At 27.0% G+C, this 23,484-nt stretch overlaps 3 protein-coding genes across 24 annotated transcripts in view; 1 reads left to right on the forward strand and 2 right to left on the reverse strand.

Moving 5' to 3' along the window:
• Positions 1-694: 694 nt before the first annotated feature.
• Positions 695-4,261, reverse strand: LOC127064764 (integrator complex subunit 13). 6 transcript variants are annotated; one of them, XM_050996307.1, is made up of 11 exons: positions 4,117-4,261; positions 3,425-3,603; positions 3,287-3,361; positions 2,918-3,204; positions 2,758-2,848; positions 2,480-2,687; positions 2,038-2,417; positions 1,811-1,972; positions 1,403-1,734; positions 989-1,301; positions 695-891 (listed from the first exon to the last, which is right to left on the reverse strand). In XM_050996307.1, the coding sequence occupies exons 4-10, from the start codon at positions 3,199-3,201 to the stop codon at positions 1,016-1,018; spliced, it is 1,743 nt and encodes a 580-aa protein (XP_050852264.1). In that variant the 5' UTR covers positions 3,202-3,204; positions 3,287-3,361; positions 3,425-3,603; positions 4,117-4,261; the 3' UTR covers positions 695-891; positions 989-1,015. The 6 variants fall into 6 exon arrangements, with proteins under 6 accessions (XP_050852264.1, XP_050852262.1, XP_050852265.1 ...); XM_050996305.1 differs by having other exon boundaries at positions 4,110-4,187; XM_050996308.1 differs by lacking the exon at positions 4,117-4,261 and adding an exon at positions 3,962-4,102.
• A 186-nt stretch (positions 4,262-4,447) lies between these two features.
• LOC127064763 (exostosin-2) lies at positions 4,448-7,749 on the forward strand. The gene is made up of 10 exons (XM_050996302.1): positions 4,448-4,974; positions 5,060-5,266; positions 5,351-5,534; positions 5,631-5,770; positions 5,855-6,080; positions 6,164-6,344; positions 6,434-6,600; positions 6,685-6,828; positions 7,090-7,218; positions 7,286-7,749. The coding sequence occupies exons 1-10, from the start codon at positions 4,448-4,450 to the stop codon at positions 7,505-7,507; spliced, it is 2,127 nt and encodes a 708-aa protein (XP_050852259.1). The 3' UTR covers positions 7,508-7,749.
• Positions 7,750-9,926: 2,177 nt separating this feature from the next.
• LOC127064761 (regulating synaptic membrane exocytosis protein 2) overlaps positions 9,927-23,484 on the reverse strand; it is a 152,293-nt gene continuing 138,735 nt past the window's right edge. For 14 of the 17 annotated variants that reach the window (XM_050996288.1, XM_050996290.1, XM_050996286.1 and 11 more), the window contains 4 exons: positions 17,867-17,954; positions 17,684-17,766; positions 17,484-17,591; positions 9,927-16,948 (listed from right to left, as the gene is read on the reverse strand). In XM_050996288.1, coding sequence (XP_050852245.1) covers positions 16,647-16,948; positions 17,484-17,591; positions 17,684-17,766; positions 17,867-17,954 — 581 coding nt within the window. In that variant the 3' untranslated portion in view covers positions 9,927-16,646. Of the gene's footprint in view, positions 16,949-17,483; positions 17,592-17,683; positions 17,767-17,866; positions 17,955-21,487; positions 21,514-23,484 lie in introns of those variants that run through there. The other 3 variants (XR_007781824.1, XR_007781825.1, XM_050996301.1) reach the window with 3 other exon arrangements.

Consider the following 23,484-nt stretch of genomic DNA (forward strand, 5'->3'; position numbering starts at 1 on the left):
CAAGCGAATCTTAAAGGATGGTGGGAGGTAGGATACATACCCAGACGCAAGTCCTATAGTTTTCAAAAGAGGTCAACGTCTTTCTCTCTCTCTTTCTCTTTCTCTCTCTTCTCGTGTACTAACTCAGACAGTCGGCAGACACGACGACGTGTTGGCTATAAAATACCAGCGTAGGACGGCAAGGTCGTTACGGGATAAACGTTACTATCCTTACCGTTCTTCTGTTGTTACACTGATACATTTTTCTCTTTCTTTCTTTCTTTCTTTCTTTCTTTCTTTCTTTCTCTTTTTCTGTCTTTCGTTATTCTCTATCTTCTTCTCTTCTATTTATCGTTTGATATCTGGACTTACGTGTCCTTGTTAAATGAAACTTAGATATCAAGTTTATGTCATATGTTATCATACATATCAGAATATATTTTTTGATTAAAATAGTTTAGTTTAATTCAAATTTATCTTTTGTATTTCCGTTCGTTCGATCGTTACTCGAATAATAAGTCGTGATAAATCTTTATCTTTAAATTTGTTGACCAACGTGAGTTATATATTGTTTGGAATTAATTGGATTTAGATAATTAGATAGATATTATAAAGGATTTATATTTTTATAACTTGGTTCTCTTATTTCTTTCTCTCTTCTTTTTTTTTTTCTTTTTTTCTTTCATTGCCATTGATACGAAAAAAGAAACGTACATTGTTTAAATTACATATATATTTAATATAGATATACATATACATACATACATACATACATATATATATATATATTTGTCTTGCTTTGTTGTAGTTTTCGTTAGAATATTATTTACATTCTTATGTATCATGTACGTTTATGTTTATATATGTATTTTTTTTTTCTTTTTTCTTCACTGTGATTAATCTTTCTGATTGCTAATAAAAATAAGAATATTTATTAATAAGCAAAAGAAAAGAAGTGAAAGTATAATTTACTTAAAAACTAAAATGTATAATTTACTTTAGAACTTACTATTGTTTATTCATTCTTTATCTTGATTTATCCTTCCAATATCGTTTCTCTAGGTTCTCTTCCACTTTCTTTCAAGTTAGGATATAATTTAGCTATAATACCCTCACAGTTAATTCGACCATGAAACTCCGGTTTTTTTTCCTTTGGTGTACTTCTTTGCAACCAGATATCTAACAATGTTTTCGGTGCATGATGATTCCCTTTGTGAAATTGTTTTCCAAACGATATTGACGTACTTGCTGGCGGTGACATTGGTGAGTCCGTTGTTGCCCTGATCACACTTGCTCGTGCAATTCCATCTTCCTTTCCAAAGCTTTACGTAAATTAAAAATTACATCAATATTTTTTTGTTTTTTTTTATACACTATCTCAAAGTGTTAGCAAACTAAATTTATAATCAAAAATATAACTTACCCATCCAATTCGCGTAAAGCTTGATCCAACTCAACTTTATCTTTGTCATCTTTGCTTCTTACTTCGAGCAAACAATTTAGAACTTCGGAATGATTAGAAGAATTATTCGCATGATGTTTAAGAAAAGTTTCCAACTCGCCCCATAACAAACGATAGTGTTCTTCTCTACGAGCCCCACCTTTACCAACTCGTCCACCACCTATACTTGGCATCGACAATGTTTCATGTTTTGCTTCCAATTGAAGTATACTAAAGATTATTTGTTTGCATTGCACAACCTCTTCCACTGTTATTTCTTCTTTTATCATAATTTCTGGTAAAGGATCGAGTAACTGAAAGATAATTCATATTCTAAGATAAAAATTTGTGTTCGTTGGATATTTTGTAGAAAATAATTTTATTGTTTACCTGTTTTAAATTAAACATGAGAGTACTAGAAATTGTTATCGGCCAATATTTTGTATGACGTTCTAATCTTGGTCTCATTCTTTCCACTGGTCCTTCTGGAATACTGTTTGGACTACGTTTTAAAGGCACTAACATGTTATTTCTCATAAGAGATCCAAAATCCTACGTGATAAAAAAGAATGAGTACTTAGATATTCAAAAAAAAAAATTTGTTTTTCTAAACTTACGGTTATTCTATAATCTGTAACACGACCGCCGCAACCTTCACTGATAGAAGGTGGATCTTCAAGAACGCTTCTTGCTGTAGATAATGTATGTATAAAGATTTCACCACCGTGAGCAGCAAGTAAATGAGATATTGTCTTTCCACCGCTTTTTCTCGCCATTTCTAACATTACTGATCTACCATTTAGAAGAAAATTAATTAGACAAGAAGACGGCCTACTATTTACATCTACGGGAGTGATCCTATGCATTGCCGTGCAATTTTGCATTTCCGATGCACTACAACCTCGAGGTGTACACCATTTTAATGTTACTGTTTCGTACTCTGAACCTTCTTCGAATCTTCTGAATGTTTTTAGTAATGCTGAATCTTGTGGATTACCTGTAATAAACGTATATACGTATATACAAGTTATACATCATTTCTAATAATTAATTATATACCTTTCAAGATTGCAGTATGTGCAGCAGAGGAATGAAATATTTCTACATCATAGTTCGCAGAAGAACTGGCATTTTGTTCTTCTTTCATCGGTATTCCTGTTACTGTTGTACTGGCTAAGTCATAATGCGATAAAATAAGATGGGATAATTTTGAATGTAATGCTGGGGCTTTTATCGAATGCACTTCCACCGTCAAAAGAGGAGAGACCTTTGGTATAAATATTGAAAATGAAAAATATTCTTATAAAAGCAAATAAAAAAATTTAAATAACAAATACCTCTCTTGGTCCTTGGCTGGTAACTTGAGATTCGATGTTATTAGGGCAGATATTTAATATAACTAAATGACAGAAATCTATTGGCATCAAACTGCAATAAAATCAAGAAGATAAATTATATATATTAGAAAAAAAAAAATGTTCAAAAAGAAGTACTTACTGATCCGAAGCTAGAGCTGTTTTATTCTCTTGAGTTAATTCGTTCAAAAATATATTTTCTAAACTTTTCATATTACTATTATCTCGTGCACTTGTAATACAAATCACTCTACCCCTATTCAAAAGCTTATTGATATTTTCATTCAAAGAAGTTCTCTTTTCGTGTTGAATCTCAGAACATTCATTAAGCGTTTCTATAGCTACTCTTAGTCCATGTATCACCGAATAATCTTCTCCTTGTTCTGGATTTTTTGTTGGTACGCCAAGAATGGCGGTTCCATTCATTATCTAAAATTAAATAAACTTAAGAAAGATCTAATCGTACGATACAAGATAATATATAAATCACAGACTTTTAACTAATAATTACATGAGTTAGATTTTGTTGAAGCGGACTCCATGAGTTCAATACATAAGCCGCACGGTCAGTCACTACGTATCTAATCTATAAGAAAGATATGAATTAATAATACGTTTCATAAATCATATTGATAATACATTTACAAACCAATTTGCCAGTTGGGAATAAATCCCAAACAATGCGGCAATATTCAAGAGATGCTTCGACACTTGTAGTCCATAATGATTTACAAACGGGAGCTAATGGTATTAAATTCTGCCCTCGACTCTTCAAAAAGTCAAATTCTAATGGGGATTCCGCGGATATACCAAAATAAGGCGTATGGTCTAATACGAAAATAGTCTTATGATTTGCTGGATACATTCTATATCTCATAACATTTTTAATACACACTGAACATCACAAATATTTCTCTTATTGTTTTATCAACGAATTATACGCGTATGTATTCGTATAGGTTAGGTTATATTACTAGATGCGCGTTGTATTTCGTAAATTATGTATATATGTATATATATATATATAAAAACACACGTTATTCAAAAAATTGTAATTATTTGAAATATATATATATATATATATACGAACTAATTATTATTAACACGTTGTAGGTTAAACATTTATAAACAAATTACATTGAACGAGAACTATAAATAACATTTGAATATTCCAACGAAAAATTACAATTTATCGGTAGTTTAGAAGACGATTAAGAAAAAAAAGAATATTATCAATTTAAAAAATAGTATCAGGATTCCCGCGCAGAATTATTATCAGGGTGTACCAAAAATTCATAACTACGGTATAGAAACGAATAGGGACTAGATTGTACCACATACGTCAGATCCTAGATTCAGGTTAACGATCATAAATAGATTTAAAGTAAAATGTTATGTACACTATACAGTGTTGTACACTTCTTTAATTTTTCTCACAAAATCATTATGTATTGATACGATAAGTGTCAATATAATATCTTTTTTGTTCTTTCATTAAATATTAAAATGAAGCTGACAGAAATATACGTATACGTGTATATCCAAAGGCGAAAATAAAAATGGCGTATTTCGTTCGGCGACTATCAGCTGATCGTAGGATTTCAACATTTTTTCTACGATGTGACGTATAAGTAAAGTGTATTGGTTAATAAGTATATCGATAAAATGTAAGATGGTTCTACCAACGAGATTATCTTTCAAAACGATACGTTTACCGTATCATTATCACAATCTATTTGTTGTGACTTTATTTTTGTTTACATTGATTATCATATTAATCGCTGCATATCATGTTTTTAAATTTGGAGATACTCCACAAAATTCAATTTATAATGCAATTGTTTTAACTAATATAAATACACTACCCACTGAGGTTTTAAGTGCAGATTCACCAGCAGCTGACATTACCAATTCTTCTTGTACATATTTTAATTGTTTCAACGTATATCGTTGTGGTAGTAGAGGCAATAAACCTTTAGTATACGTATACCCTCCAAAAATATATTTGGATGGATCACATAAACCAATAACTAATCAAATGACTAAAGAGTTTTATCAAATCTTAAATGCTCTTATATCAAGTAAGTTTTACACTTCAAATCCTCACGAAGCATGTATATTTGTTCCCTCCATCGATACTCTCAATCAGAATAGATTGAAATTGCAAGAAGTATCGCAAGCATTGAAAACATTACCATTGTAAGTATTTAACAAATCTAGATTGTCTTTTTAAACATGTATTGTATTTACAAATAATTGCAGTATTTTTATCTTATGACAATAGTTGGAATGGCGGAGAAAATCATTTAATATTCAATATGGTACCAGGAAGCGTTCCGGATTATAACACAGTTCTCGATGTATCAGTTGGAAAAGCTATGATCGCTGGTGCTGGATTATCTACATTAACTTATAGATCTGGATTCGATATCAGCTTACCTGTTTACAGCTCATTTCTAACTAATTTCAATAGAAATATTAAAATTAAAAGGTATTAATGATATTTATGAGAAAAAAAGTTTTAAACCAGATATCTGCGAGGAATAATATCTATCTGTTTAATAATTTCTTTTAGAATATGGTTACTTATGTCGTCTCAAATTAATATTAATTCTGCTTTTGAACAAGATTTAATAGAACTTAAAAGTTCTTTTCCAAAAGAAATATTATTACTTGGCCCATGTTTACAATACAGTCCTATGAATAATACAGTACGCTGCGCTGGAAAAGATGTTTATAAATATCCCGCTGTACTTCAAGTACGTAATACTCTAAAAAATTTATTTCTACAACGTAGTAATATTTATATTAAATAAGGATACGCGAAAATATTTGTACATTTTTTGTATTTTTAGACAGCCACATTTTGTTTCGTAATACGCGGAGCAAGATTAGCACAAAGTGTTTTATTAGAAGCTATGGCAGCTGGTTGTATACCAGTAATTGTGGCAGATTCACTGGTTATGCCATTTTATGGAACGATTGATTGGACAAGGTTTGATATTTATAATTACAGATATCATATTTATCATTCATTCAATTCAATTATATAAAAAAATTGATATTTATAATTTTATAGAGCAGCAATATTCGTTCGCGAAATAGATGTTCTACAAGTAATATCAATATTAAAGAGAATATCTCAGCAAAGAATAATAGAATTGAGAGAGCAAGGTACATGGCTTTATAAAAGATATTTTCAATCAATGCAAAAAATAACAGATACAACATTAGAAATATTAGCAGATCGTGTGTTTACAAATTTTGCAAGAGATTATATATATTGGAATATACCTACTCATAAGGTAAATTATCAAAGACATAGTATATATGTTAAGCATAGATGTTATCTATATATATATATATATTTTTTTTTTCTTATAAACAGGATAAAATTTCTCCACTTTTTCTACCATTAACTGCTCCCAAGACAAGAGGATTCACAGCTGTTATTTTAACGTACGACAGGCTAGAATTATTATTTATTTTAATCAATAAAATTGTAAAAGTGCCAAGTTTATCCAAAGTTTTAGTTATTTGGAATAATCAACAAAAAGATCCACCTCATTGTACGTATATTAATTAATATTAAAACTATTACCAATCATGTAATAATCATATATATATATATATATTCATAGATTTTGATACATTACAGCTTCAAGATGGCCAAAACTAACTAAACCATTAAAAGTTATTCAAACGAAAGAAAATAAATTGTCGAACAGATTTTATCCATATGACGAAATAGAAACCGAAGCAGTACTTTCGATAGATGACGATATTATTATGTTAACGACCGATGAAGTAGAATTTGCTTACGAAGTATTCATTACGAACTAATTATTTAAATCGACAAAACAAAATTTATCGAATGACGTTTCATTTACTTCAATGATGTTTGCATAGGTTTGGAGAGAATTTCCAGACAGAATAGTAGGATTTCCATCTCGTATTCACATGTGGGATAATACTACTAATTGTTGGAAATATGAGAGTGAATGGACTAATAGTATTTCTATGGTTTTAACTGGTGCTGCCTTTCATCACAAGGTATATATTCTATCATTTGTCATTTTTGAAAGAAGACAAAATTTTAATTCACGATTATAACTCCTTCTTACGTAAAATTTTATAGGCACGAACAATTGTTGGCATTTTAATTTTATATTGAATTTGTAATATCCTTTACCTGAACTCCATTTCCTATATCCGTTCGAAGACGCATATAAGTACGATATATCATTTCTTATTTTTTTACATTAATTATTATTTACTTTTCTCAAAGAAAAAAAAAATCATTGTTTATTGTAGTATTGGAATTATATGTATACAACTGCGATGCCGGGTGATATTAAAGAATGGGTAGACGAACATATGAATTGCGAAGATATAGCAATGAATTTTTTAGTTGCTAATACTACAGGAAAAGCTCCGATAAAGGTAATTTTTATTATTAATTCGTAACTTTAATTTTTAATAAGATTAATGAGCATCAAATTTTTTATAGGTGACACCAAAAAAGAAATTTCGATGTCCAGAGTGTACAAATACCGAGATGTTATCGGCAGATTTAACACATATGGTTGAACGTACACAATGTATAAATAGATTTTCATCAATCTATGGAACAATGCCGTTACAATCTGTTGAATTTCGTGCCGATCCTGTACTTTTCAAAGACGTTTTCCCCGAAAAATTGAAAAGATTTAACGACATTGGAAGTTTATAATATTATTTAATTAATTATATTTAACGGCCTTTTCATGACAAAAATGACAATTCTCGTCGAGCAATCGTAATTGTTAATTAATCAATTTCGATTTTCAAAATCGATTCCCATCATAATTCCACTGTCTTATTAACAAGTTGACAGCTCCGACGTAGCAATAAAAAATGTACGTTGTTGTACTATCGTGTAAAATATTAATTAGATTTTTGTAAAATGTCTTGATAATAGAGTATATAATTTTATATCATATAACGATCAAAATTTCAAACCTAATCCTTTCCAATAATTTATTACAGGTCGTTATAATATTTTGATCAAAGATATTATATTTTATCACGTCTATATTTATTCGATATTATGAACATAATATATATCGAACGATTGGAAAAATATTTTACGTTATTTGACATTTCAATGAGTTAAGTGCCATTTTATATACAAATATTAAAATAACAAATATTTTATATTAAAAAAAGAAAACAAAAAGTGTAAAAAAAAATTAAAAAAATTTTTCCAATTTATTTCGTGTTCGATCAATCTATGAAATTTTTTTTGTTTTCATTCTCTTTTTTATTTATTCGTTTCTTCTGTTAATTTTATCGTCTACATCTTTAATTCTAATTGATGTATACACGACACAATCACAACGCAACACATATTTTAGTGACACCACATTTATTATTTCATACAATAATGTATCGTCTATGTCTGTCTTATCTACATTTTTTTTTCTTTTTATTTTTTTTTTTCTTTTTTTAAAGATATTCTCTTTCCAGCACAAATATATATGTATATATTTCTATAATCTTTTTTGCGATTTATACGAAAAAAATCGCTTTTCTGCCGTACAGTCTTTATATGTGAACAAAACATAAAACTCATAAGAGTATGAATTTAATATTGAAAAAATAAAGAAAACAAAAAAAATCGATTTTTAAGCTTTAGATCTTTTTTACAGATTTCACAAATTATCTACAATAAAATATATATATATATATATAAAGTAAAAAAAATATATAAATTATTTCGTCCAAAAGAAATAAATATTTCCTTATTGAAAGTCAAAATAAAAATAAGAAAGAAAAAGAAATTGAAATTATAAGATAATAAATGCTCGTGCTCGGTCGGTAATTATTCGATGCTTTTCGAATGACTTCCTTTTTTATCTCTCTCTCTTTTTCTCTTTCACACACACTCTCTCTCTCTCTCTCATTCTTTCTTTAATCTTTGATAGATTCTCTTGATATACATATATTTTGCATCTCTTAAAAATACTTAATTTAATATTAACATCTATACTAGGTTTCTTTATCGACTGGGAATATAATATAATATACATATATCCATCTATTTATATATATATATATGTATATATATATATATATATGTATATATATTTCGAGAATCGATTCTTCGTTTTCTCTTCCTCGCTTTTAGGTTAGTTTTTAGGCCGTATTCGAGCTAGTGTTGTTATGTAGTGTTTTGTTCTGTATATATGTATGTGTTAAAAAGGATGTTTACGATCGTTGAAAATACACGAAAAAATCTATCTCGATCGTACAATCATTACATAATATGTAGTTGTACATAATTATTAGCTCCCTTTTTTCTTCAATAAACAAATATATACATAATTTTCTTCATTGACACAGATTGATGTAAGACAATAATGATGATAATATAATAATAATAATAATAATAATAATAATAATAATAATAATAAAATAGTAGTATTAATTATAATAACAACAATATAATATTAATAATAGTAATAGTAATAATAATAATAATAATAATAATAATAATAATAATAACAATAACAATGATAATAATAATAAAATTAATTCATTAAAGGGAGATTGTCACGTTCACTTACTTTTAGAGGTTAGACGAGTCGTGTCATATACGTATACATATGCAAATATGTATGTACATACGATAGAGATATGTATTGGAAAAGATTAGCATTTGAAATCGTTTTACCTTTCTCTCTTTCTTACTCTCTCTCTCTCTCTCTTTCTTTCTGTCTTTCTTCATTTTTACTTTTTCAATATTTTTTTTTTAATTTTCCATCATACGAGAACATCATATTCCTTTAATTAAGGAGGGACAAAATGTGACAATTAACTTGTTAGCACCTCTTCGATTAGCATAATTAGCTAAGAAATTCTTTCAAAAATATTTTCTTCGATACTTTCTATTTCAAACGCAAAGCGGCGCTATCGTCGCTTTGATGACGTACGTAAGAACGATAATGTATCTCTCTTTTTCTTTACTGTCTTTTTCTTACTTATAATCTTTTCTGCTTTGAATCTTTCACACACTTAACATCATTGAGTTATATTACACATACGCGCACTTATTTTATTTTATTCTTACATACATTTATAATATTGTTTTTTTTTTCTTTTTTAATTTATATATATATATATATGTATATGTTTATTTATATTATATATATTTTTTCTTTTTATGTGTTGTATATATTTATACGTATGATTTTTAAAGATCTCTTTTGGATTAATAGATTCGATTGTCAAAGTTAATACAGCATTCGTTTTAGTCGTACACGTTTATGTATTTATATGTAATGTATTAATCGTTATTTTACCTAACCTCTTTACATTTTTTTTCTGTTTTTTTTTTCTTCTTTTTTAGTTTAGGCGAAATGCAGTAGTATAGTAAGAGTAATAATATAGTAGTAATAGCAGTAGTAGTAGTAGTGTAGTAGTAGTAGTAGTAGTAATGTAGTAGTGTAGTAGTAATAGTAGTAATGTAGTAGTGTAGTAGTAATAGATAATAGTGCAAACCTGAGGTGGTTATGCTCGATTGTTAAGTGTCTAGGCCATTCCGTTTATTATGAAATTATGACTTAATAATTGTGATAAAAAAGAATTAAAGGAAACAGTGATAGATCATTTGATAAGTTATCAAGCGAGAGACAAAAAAATAGAAAAATTTTTGTCCTTTTTGTTCAAGAGATTAATCAAAGATGTTAAAAATGGCCAATAGCGAAGTTGAATTTTGTTAATCTATAAAAATTACAAATAACAACATGAAAATATTATAAAATTGAAGATAAATGAACTTTTGAATTTTCATTAGCAAAGCATTTCGCTTTTCAATATTAAATGTATGTCGTATCGATACAGGCAGTTTTATACTTTGTCGGTAATGTAGCTAATAGAGTATTACAAGTCGGTAATAATAAATTTGTCGGTAAGTTTTTACAATAGGTAACATAATAAGAGACTTAAGTATGAGAATTTATTGTTACACGTATGTACGAATGGATAGCATTTTTAAAGGGGCTTACAAATTTTTTTTTCACTGATAAAAGGCACTCTTAAGCTACATTATCAACGAAGTACGAAGTATTGCCTGTTTTCAGGCACCACGTATTAAATTACAGAAAGTCGATAATAATCCTAAATAATTAATAACGTAATCTTAAATGATAGTAATTGATTATATAATACTGAACACTACCATAATTTTTTGAAAATGATTAACAATTTACGTATTCATTAATTCGTAAAAAATTCATTTGATAGATTAATTTATCAATTTCTTATCATTCCATATTTAAATTTCTCGTGAATATTTTCTACGTGATTTTTTTGAAGAAAAGAAAAGAAAAGAAAAGAAAAAAAATTTACTTAATTCGATCGCAAATTTTTTTATATAATTGATATAAACGTTCTCTAATTTTTGTCGCATAATACATACATATATATATATATATATATATATATATATATATATATATATGAATACATGTATATACATATATAAAACTTGTATATTCACTATATGGCCAGTAAATTGCGTAAAGCTATAGTTAAAGAGAATTTCAATAGTAAATAGAATAGATTAATAGCAATAAGTATGTAATATACTAGTATCGGTAACAGTAGTAACAGGTGTTGATAATTAGTCTTTAATTAATTCGAATAATTAGTAGAAAACGCATCTACAATGCGTTAGGCTAATCACGATATATATATATATATATATATATATATATATATATATATATATATATACATTTATATATTTTTATATAGTCTTTTCATTTTCCAATAAATAGAGGCTTTTTAATCGTCCGTTAGGATTGTCTATGCGACGCTTAATAGCGAAACGTTGAAACGCTTAATAAAGAAATTTTTCATAGTCGTTGCGTAAAATATCTTTATCTAATTCAAAATCCATTTGAACGTCATATTTTATTCTTTTCTTTTATCTTTCTCTCCTCTTTCTAGAAGAAATTTTAAATTGAAATTTTGTACACTCGAAGTGACATCATTAAAATATAGAATCTATAGATTTAGAGATCAATGATTTATTTTATTTTATTTTTTTATATTTTTTATTTACGAGACCTTTTCAAAGTACGATTAGAAATTGTTCTCTATTTCTTTTTTTATTTTCTCATTCTCTTTCTCTTTCTCTCTCTCTCTCTCTCCCTTTTTCTTTCTTTTAACATTGGAGATAATCGTTTTTGAATCTTTTAGTTGATATATTCGAATGAAATATTTATTTCATAATGGTGGAATCTCTATCAGTGGCGTACTCTATTTGCGATAAGAAGTGTGCAAGCTATATAACTCACAGCATTATTATCAGATATCGTAAATATGTATTATTTACGTATGTAATTATGTTATCTATGTATAAAGAAAGATTGATTAGTTTGGAAAGCGTAAAGATTGTTTTTTTTTTTTTTATTTTTACTCTTTTTCTTTTTTAATTTTTTAGGATTTAGTTTAGATTGGATTTTTTTTTCTATTTTTTTTTTCTTTTTTTATTCCATTATCAGTATAGAAAGATATAGAGAGTAGAAAAGAAGGTCGTCGTATTTCTTTCTGTTCTTTTTCTTTTTTTCTTTTTTTTTTTTTTTTGAAGGAGTTTTTAACCGGATGTTAATAATTGTTGACATAAACTGTGCACATTACTCGCACATATATATATATATATGCAAGTTATTTGATAAGAATATTTAGAAGATAAGATCGAGTATACTGTTGTGATTGCGATCATAGTATTTTCATTTTTTTTTTGTTCTTTTTTTTTTGTTTTTGGTTTTGTTATTTAACTATAGTCTAGTCGTTTATCATCTTTGACAATACATACGTACGTTTATCTAACATTCTGAATTTTATCGCATACGCGCATATACATACATACATTATCTATACACATGTATTCACATTGATAATTATTGTGATATGGGGAACATTGACACACCATTTTCTAATAACGTGTCAGCAATATACACACATATGTACGTTTTGATTATTCATCACGTTTCTCTCGACAAATAATTTAGGCGCGTGTGTCCTATTTCTTTCTTTTCTTTTCTTTTTCTTTTTTTTTTCTTTTTTCTTTTTTTATTAATAATTATCATATTTTTATATCGACTCCATCGTAACTTGACAATATTTATTTTTTTTCTTGTATATATACGTCTGTATCATATAATAATGTAATAATATATTTTATATTTATATCAACATATATATTTTTATCTTATACATACATATATATATATATATAGAAGAACAAAAATTTTTGTTGTTGCTTTAGAGAATAAGAAAAACAAATAAAATAAAATAAAATAAAATAATGAAATAAATGCAATGGAGTCGTCATATAAAAATATAATAATTTATTGTTGTTACTCTAACGACATCGGTTTTCTTTAGAATCTAAACTTTTTAGACAATATCCTTTACACTTATGGATTGCTCGCACATATCATCTTATATTTTTATATAATAATATTAATAATAATAATACGATCGTTATATTATTTTCGGTATTTTGTAAAAGGTCACGAAGATACTATATATCTTTAGGTCGTTAAAATTAAAGTGTTCGATAGTATCACGTTTAATCATCACCTATGTCTACTTCGGGCGGGGTAAGCGCAATATGTCTGAACAATTCACGGTCTCTTTTATATTCTTCCTTTTTGTTATATAAAGGATTATATTCTACAGTTTAAATGTTTGTATGTATATATATATATATATACATATATATATTTGATATACATACATATATATATATATACATATGTTATATATATTTACATCACGTTGGCCATTGCTTTGGTCTTATTTTTTAAACAATCATTTCCTTTATTTCATTACCAATCATGAGATAAATTAAACGAATTAATTCAATGATTCGTATTAATTAAATATTTAAATTATTGTTATTTTTGAACTTGCTGTTAAAATTTATTATATTACCATTACTATTATTATTATTATTATATGTTATATAATCATTCGTAATTTAAATATTTTATTAAGATTATTTTTTATATCACTTTTAAATCAGGAATCTTAATAATTTTTAATTTATACACCATTATAATGTATAACATATAATAATAACAATAAATAATATAAATACTAAATTACGTTGGAAAAACTTCAACATAAAACACTGTTCGTTAATTTTCTTTTTCTTCTTTGATTCTTTTTTAATTTAATTTAAATTAATTTTTTTTTTTTTTCTTTTTCTTCAAATCGAAAGAACACGCAATGGCCAAATTTTCAAACTATCCTCCAAATAATACACTTCTTGCGCTATATGTTGATATATCGTACTAACTACTAAAAAAATTGTGCGACCTCTAAACACCAAATTTCTTCTTTCTTGTATATTACTCGAATTGGCTGCTAAGTCTCGACTTCATTTGTTAGTTGTCTTTTCTTTATTTCTCTTCTTCTCTCTTCTCTTTTCTTTTTCTTTCTTCCTCTTCTTCTTCTTCTTTTTCTTTTTCTTTTTCTTTTTCTTTTTCTTTTTCTTCTTCTCACATTTTACTCTCTTCCCTCACCTGTGATCATTAATCCATGTCTTTCGAACTCGACCAGCGAGCATTCTCTTCATTTATTATATTTATTTATTTATTTATTTATTTATTTATTTTTTATTTATTAAATCGATTGTCTTTTCGTTTAAAATGATTTAAGGCGAGAAACCATCGATATCGTTTACATATCTTATTTTTGTTCTTCACTTTTTTATTTCTCTATCTTATTGTTGTCTGTTTATTTCTCAATTCGTAAATAAATTCTGTCGTTTTAAATCTCGATGATCTTGATTGTCATCTTTGATGATGATTAAAAAAAAAAAAAAAGCAAACAAAAAAAAAAAAAAGAAAAAGAAAAGAAAAGAGAAAAAAAAAAGAAAACAATGTTTTAATTTTGTTTTAATGAGAATGTTAAAAATTCGTCATTATAATCGACGGTTCCATCGGCCTTTTTTTATTCATTAGATTTATATAAAACAAGAATAAAAAATTACGAAGAATTCAGAAAAAAGGAATAGAGAACAAAATTAGATTTCAACGAGACTCGATCTAAATACTGTACTGATTTAATCAGAAATGTCTCGATAAGGCCTTACAAAATCAATCGATCGAGTTTCGTTTATATCGTTCGATCAATTTGATTTTTTTTTTTTTCATAATCCTTTACAGATTTTGGGAAAAATGGTATCTCGTTTGTATACTTCTTTTATATGTATATATTTTTGTTCAATCTTATATAAACATCGATCGATCATCGATGTTACGTGGCTCACGTTCGCTCTTCCCATACAACATTTTTTTCCTTTTTATTTTTCTTTTCTTTCTGAATTTCTGAATTTCTTTATTTTTTCTCCTTTTTCTATTTCTTTTTCCTTTAATCTTTTTACGATAAAATCGGAAGAAAAATAATTGTTTTTATCGATCATAATATTCGCGCGTCGTTCGAAACAACGAGTTGAACGCAGGTACGCTTTTATTGCTGAAACCATTATATAGACATATTATTTTTTGTCTCTGTCTGTCTGTCTGTCTGTCTGTCTGTCTGTCAGTGTGTGTGCGTATGTGTGTTAATTTTGGATCATACGTGTCATTTCTTTTTTTTTTTTTTTATGTACGTATATTGCTTCAGAGATCGATTTTGTTCGATTATTAATATTCAAAATGATTAATTTTATATAAATTTGTTTCTTCTCTTTTTTTTTATATATATAAATTATATATAATAATTATTATAATCGATATTGTATGTACATACACATATACATACACAAATGAATTATAATAATAAAAATATTATTATATAATAATTATTATTATAATGCGTATATAATAATTAATTATATAATTATTAATTTATATAAAATTAATTATTAATATATATACATATATATGCGTGTATATTTTTCTGCATTATTATTTATTTAGATAATTGTAATAAATCTGTTGATTTTTTTTCAATGTTGTTTTGGTAGAGGAACACGAATTGGACGCAACATTATAGTGAAAATTATCGTAGAACTTAATACTTTACAAAGTTTAACTTATTATGATCACTGTGAGCAGCGAAGAAATATTTTAAATAAAGGAACAAAAAAAAAAAAGGACAAAATTTAGCATAATTTTGATTGTCTTCTTCCGATTAACTACATAGAATAATTGTCTCGATATGATTGTCATTGTCGATACAAATGCAGAAAATTAATTCGCATAAAAAAAAAAATAGATCAAATCATTAACCTTTGCTGCTGGATTTATATTTATATGTATATATAAATAAAATGGGCATCAAAAGTCCTCTTAGATGATTTAAAAGTTATTAGACGATTTAAAAAATAATTTACTCCTCTTCAAGATTTTTCAAGTACTAACTTTTTCCTTTTCTTACAGATCGCAAATTCGCAAACAAGCCTAGCTCGTTCGATCTTTTTTTTTTTTTTCTTAATAAAATTAGTCTTAAAAAGTCGTTGACGAAAGATTTCCATTTATTAAAATCATCTAGCAACTTTAGGCCCGTACTGATTATTAAATTTAAGGTTATCGTATATTCATTCTTTATTAAATTTCATAAAAAAAAAAAGAAAGAAAAAAAAAAGAAAATAATTTTCATTGCTAACTCACAGTGATCCTTTAAATAAAATAAATATTAATCAGAAAATGAACACGAAAAATAAAATTTTCTCGTTTGTAAGATACAATTAGCCCGGATTTCCATCAAGAGATGATCTTAACGACGGACTCGCCCTCATCTTTGAGTAAAAGACTCAATCTGAGGTCAAGTTCGCCAGCTTCGAGAGCCCATTTTTCCCTTAGCCATCATGGCGAGTCTGCTGTTTGTGTGCCTAACGTATGGATCGGGAAGAGAGTATACCAATCTACGGTCAAACGAGTTAATGGCAACAGTTCAAGGTTCACTTCGGCTCCACCCAAACCTTGATTACTCTCAAATCCTTGTTTCTTTGCCCACAACATTATTAAAAGATTTCTACCGAGGGCATCGCAACTGTTGTATTTCAAGGTCTGACGATATTGAGGATTACGTGTGTGTCGAATAACTCTTGTCTTTCTTTTCTGCAACCATCTTTCACCGTCTCGTAAATACGTCTTCACGTAAGTATCTAATTTTTGAAAAATACATAATTAGACGAGTAAATCATGATTGGATTATAATACGATTTTAATTAAATTTCAATTGTATTTTGATGTGTAACTTAGCATTAGAATTTCTCTACTCATCAATATTATTTTTTTAAATCATTTTCTTTTTTTCTAATATATATATATATATAAATAAATATTTGTAATTATCGAACTATTAATTTTTTTATACTTATCATGAGTACGTTGATCGTATTAACGTTACGATATTATAATTGTTGTGATTAACATTTTTTTTTTAATATATGATAATTTTAAATAAATATACATATGTATATACTTAAAAAAAAAAAGAAAAAAAAAAAAAGAAAAGAAAAAGAAAGAAAGAAAAGCTGAAGTATCAAACTAGAAGAGATTTATAATTCTTCAAGAGAGTACGTTTTTGTTTCTGTGAAACTACGATTTAGTTTAAGAGATATATCAAAATGACAGATAAAACATATTCTGTATATCTTCTAGTTGAAAAACTTCAGCCGAAAAAATGTATTTCTTTACCGGGTTCATCCTTTTCCTTTGGGCAGATATCCCTCGCGCAGATAACTTCAACCTCGAGAGTACCCTTGCTCAAACAAAAACCTAATTTCACTTCGCCGTATTGTGGACCTAAACAAAAAAATACATGTATCTTTTCGATATATACATATATATATATATATGATATATAAAAGTTTGATTGTTCAGATGAAACTTTTTACCACTTATCATTTTGAAGCCTTTCGGTAGAACTTGACCTCGTCCTAGCTTCAAGTCGAGACCATTCTCAGTTTTAGCTGCCAGACTGTGATCATTAATTGTATATAAAAAATTACAATTTTATACGTATGCATATGTATGTAAATAATTTTATTACAAGAGTACAGAACGAAGAAACAATTTACCTCCATTTATCGTCCTCATCCGATTCACTACTTCGATCCAAGAATCTTTCAGGAATATCCATGATGCTCTCTTTGCGCTCACCCCGCCCTGTGTGATTACAATAAATGTGCTTTTTTTTTGTTGCTTTTTTCTTTTTCTTTTTCTTTCTTTTCTTTCTTTTTTTTTTTTTTTTTTTATTACAATCGATCATTCAAATGAAATGGCGTTACAACCTGTGTGCCGCTTTATCATAAATTTTAATAACAAATTTTAATATCTTAAGGGTTGATAACTTCTGGTATATCGTAAAGTTGTGCAAATAATTTTGTAAAAAATATAATCGTGCAAATAATACATTCATTCATTCGTTCGTTCGTTTATTAATTTATTTTTCTTTCTCCCTTACAATCTTTTTCTTTTTTTACTTTCTTGTTTTTCTTTTTTCTCTCTCTCTTTTTTTTTTTTTTGTCGTATCTTCGAGGAACGATAAAAAGGTTTCATTACATTTTTCAAACTTTTCTTTCGTTATAGCCGTCCGTAAAAGTTTTCTTACTTTTCTAAACGAGCCACTAATACATAGACAGAAGAGACACACCGACACAAAGGTTGCGTTTAACGCTTCTTCTTTCCTTTCTTACTTTCTTCTTTTTTTTTTTATTTCTTATCTCTTTCTTTTTTTTTATCTTTTCTTTTCTTTGTTTTCTTTCCATTGCTCATGGCGTTTTACGTTTGCTAACTAAATTTTCTCTCTACTACTCTACTAGGAAATCTTATATCTTTCGCGTCATCCAAATAAGCTTTTACTTTCTACTTGTAAGGCAGCAAAATACGATAGCGAAGCATGTTCTCGACGAATTACGACGAGGTTCGTGTGTATTAATATCTCGATTAGATTATTACGTGTTGTAGATTACAAGGGGGAGGAAAAAAGAAAATGAATTAATAAATAAATAAATGAAAAAGAAGTAAAATACATTTTCTATCTGTATCTATTCAAATTTTTATAAAATTGATTATTTAGTATTTATCCAAACAATAATGTGCGTGTGCGTGTATGTGTGTATATATATATATGAAAAGAGAAAAATTATTTATCTTAGTAAAAGTCTAGTCAAATTATTAATCTTCGTTTTTTTCTTTTCTTATTATACTTTTCTTTTTTTTTAAATTAAAATTTATTCAAAGAAGAATTTTAATATTTATATATATGCCTATATATATTTTCTAATAACATTTGTATTGATAAAAGTTTGAACTATTTATCAATTTATTTGATTATAAAAATAATAAAAAATAAAAAAAGAATCTTTAATCCTTTCTGTATCATTCGAACGTTAAAACGAATCTATCCCTATATAATCATTTTACATTTCTTCAGTAAGAAATACTAAACAACACAAAAAAAAAGACAACAACAATAACAACGAAAATGAAAGAAAAAAAAAAAAGAAAGAGAAAAAAGAAATAAATAAATCTACATAATTAAAACGTATATTGTATACAAATGCAATATACCCAAAGTATATATGGGATATTTTATTTAACAATTAACATCGGTAAAAGACCAATAAAAATCAATGAAACTTTTTAATTAAAAAAAAAAACAATCCCGTCGAAACTTGCTCGATTTAATTTTATTATCTCTCTTGTTAACTTCTTCTCTCTCTGCGTGTTTCTTTGTCTGTGCTTTGTTAGTATGTGCATGTGTACGTTAAATATGGATTAATCATTTCAAACATGTTTTTCGAACTGTAAAAGGTATTTAACGTCCCGATCGTTTTCCGATAACACAGTTATAGAAAAATAAATCTTTCGTCGATAGTAGCCGTTTGACCTAGTTTCGAAGCTCCACCATTTTTAAAAGCCTCAGCCAAGCTATATACAGGGTGTCCATCAATAGATGTCCGAGCAAATATAACATAGCGATTTTACGAAGTTACAAGAGAAAAGTTAATAAAAGAAATATATGTACGACTTTGAAACTTTTGTCACCGAGTATGGCTAAAAAATCTTTTTTTTATCTTTGTTTCTTTTTTTTTTTTAATCTAGTTATAGTAGATGATATCGATCATTTGTAATCGAAATTGCATACAATGAAAAATTTTTATTATGCTTAGTTTACAGTTGTAATCTAAGTAGTAATTTGTTTACTAAATATGATTTTTGCAAATGATTATTACTATATGAATATGCAAAAAAAAATTATGAGTATCCATTTAAAAAGAAAAATAACTATGTTAATCTTTATAACTCGGGAAGTTTACGAGTAAGAAAAGAAAAAAAGGAAAGAAAAAAAGAAGAAATTTTTATATGCACCTTGCAGCAGACTTAAAATTATGTAAATTTTTCGTAATAAACTTTTTTGTAACTTCAACCAGTCGCGAGATATTTGCTCATATAATTTATGAACTCTATTACACCCTATAAGTACACACATGTGTATATGTATATATATATATATATATATATATATATATATATATATATATATATATATTGCACTCTGTTGAATTCCACGAGATTAACAACGCTTATTTAATAGGTTTAACTTTATACGTTAATTGATAAATAAACGTTTCAATTTACGTGAGTAAAATGTACAAAAAATTTAATAAAAAATAGAGATAGAATATATATATATACATATACACACACATATATATATATACAATTTAATCTATTTGTTTAAAGAAACCTTATAGATTGTAAATTAAGACTATTCTAATTTCTAATTTCTAATCTCTAATTTCTAATTTCTAATCTCTACAAAAAACTACATTGTTGGGATTAGATATATTAGCATTCCTTCGAATTTATACGAGCTGCACGATGCGAGTAAAAAACATATATTAAATAAAACTATATGGGTATCTCTTTAAATGTATTTGCATGTTAATTAAAAAAAATAAATAAATAAATTGTATTATTATATATCATAGAATAATATAATATATAAAAGTTAATATTAAGTTAGATATTATTATATGATATATTAGAGATTACGTAGTAAATACAAAAAAAATTAAGAATTAAGATTAGAAGAATAGAAAGAAATAATTGGACATGTTAGAGAGATAGAGAGAGAAAGAGATAAAGAGAAAAAGAGAAAAAGAGAAAGAGGGAGAGAGAGGGAGAGAGAGAGAGAGAGTATATAGAGGTACCCATATATTTGTTAATAAAATATTCTAGTTTCTATTATTTACATTCTGATTAGATTAAACAATTCCTATAATATAATAAGTAGTAACTACTGCATGCAGATTTATTATAAACGTCGGACGAATTTCGCTTTTTCTAAATAAATTAAAAAAAGATATATATGTATATATATATAATAAATAAGATATATAAATATATATATTATATATATATTATATATATAATATAAGGTTGAGTCGAAAGTTCTTAAACGAGCTAAGTTCTCAGGTGATTTTAAAAATCAATTACTCTTTTTCAAGACACTTTGAAGCTTACAGTTAAGCTTATAGCTCAACAAGAAAGATTTGTAGTTTTATTATCTAAGGTAAAGAATTAGTTTAAAACCTCTCAAGAAAGTCTAATTGATTTTTAAGATAACTTACGTACATTTGTCGTATTTAGGAACTTTTGTGCCCAAACCATATTTCATACCTAAGTTCCAATTATTCTGTCTTCGTTCAGATCCAAACTAAAAGAATAATTTTCTAATCAAATTTCACGACTGTGATTGATACCTCGTCCACGTAAAAAATGAAAACATTTTCATTGGAATGAATTTAATTTTAATGAAATAAATAAATTAAATAAATTGCGATAGCGATAATGAACAATTCGACAAAATATCTCGATGGATCTATTGGTGCCGATGAAAATAATTCGATAGGGAAAATCTTCTTTTTGTTTCTTTTTCTTTTTTGACGTTCAATTAAAATATAGATAATTTAAATGAAAATAATTAAAAGTCTTTCTTTTATTTCTTTTTCCATTTAAATACCCGGATGAAAGAATACGTTTTAAGATCGAAATACGTGCGACGATAGTAATGTATATTTGTGTGTGTATGTGTGTGTGTTTCAAAAGTCTTGACTCCTTACCTAAGGCTGCAACTGTAGGTAACAACTGGTAGCAAGTGGCTAGCGATCAGAATATCTATGAATGCTGGCAGAGAAATTGCTAAGCGAATACTCTTAACAAGCGTTATACTGCACTAACTATGTATATATATATATATTATTATTAGTTAATATGCATAATCTTATTTTATATATATATATAAAAAAAGACAAATATATTTATATATTTTACATATAAAATCGTAAAAATATTTTATGCACATTTTATACATAAAAAATTAAAAAGAAAAATATATGTATACATATAACATTAAGAAAAAGTATATATATAAATTTTATATGTAGGAAAAAAGATTTTGCATACAAACCGATATATGTGTCCTGCCTATATATATGCGTATATATTTATATATAAATATACATCATATATATATACACACACATATATATATATATATGGTGTAAAAGTGGAACCCAAAGTGTAGAAGAGAACGAAAACATAAGTTGGGTGGGGGGAGGACTGTAAGAAAAAAAGACTCCCCCCGAACTATTAGTACAGATTACTTCATCCTCATAGATTAGAACAAGAATAATAATGTTGTGCATAGAACATTCCATTTTTGTTTTTTTTCTTTCATTTTCTTTTTCCTTTTTTTTGTTATATTCCAAACTGGCTAACCTATTTTCTATAGTACGGAAAAAAATTATAGAAAGGAAATTAGATAATAATAATAATAACCATAACAATAACAATAATAGTAATAACAACAATAATAAATAAATAAATTGGGATAGTCGAAACTCGGGTATTACATTAGAAGGATAATAATACCTAGTAAAAAAAGAAGATGAAATTTTAAGAATAAGAATAAGAAGTTTTAAGAATAAGAGGAAGAAGATATTCACAATGATAGATCACAGTATTCTGTTCAGAAGGATATACTGGGTATAGTAATAGAGTTTGTCAGGTTTCAATAGTCAGCACACACTTTACCTATCGCTTGGGGATTAAACGAGTACGTGGAAAAACCAATCAACGCTAGTGCAGATTTTTTCGTTAATACCGTAATACCGACGGCCATTAGAAGAGAAACTATAGTTTGTCTAACGAGTCGAGTCAGTAGAAATAAACGAGCTCACGTATATGGAACGAGAGAGATAAAAATGATTCGTGTAAATACACTCTTGAATTTAACAATTATAATTATCGTTTGTTGACTTTATACAGAGTGTCTTATTTTAAATCGAATATCTATCAAATATTTTCACGATTCTATTGACATTACAAATCATTGATTTCAGACAAAACTTGCTAGTGGTTTTTAAGGGAGGGAGAGAGAGTGGATTGATAACGTTATTGTCAAGATATTGTAATGACATTTTTTTTTATATTAATCGATACTTTAAACACTAACAAAAGTTGTAGAGAATATCAATACGAATCCAACGAGTACCTTCAACGTACCTCTTCACCGATATTTCATCGAGTTACGATGCTCTAAAGTTTAACAAACTGTTCGATCGCAATAATATACTTCACGAACTACCTGATCCTAGGGATGTCGAAAGTTTGTCGACACATAAAT

Source organism: Vespula vulgaris, chromosome 6, assembly GCF_905475345.1.
Source record: "Vespula vulgaris chromosome 6, iyVesVulg1.1, whole genome shotgun sequence".
NCBI classification, from domain to species: Eukaryota; Metazoa; Arthropoda; class Insecta; order Hymenoptera; family Vespidae; genus Vespula; species Vespula vulgaris.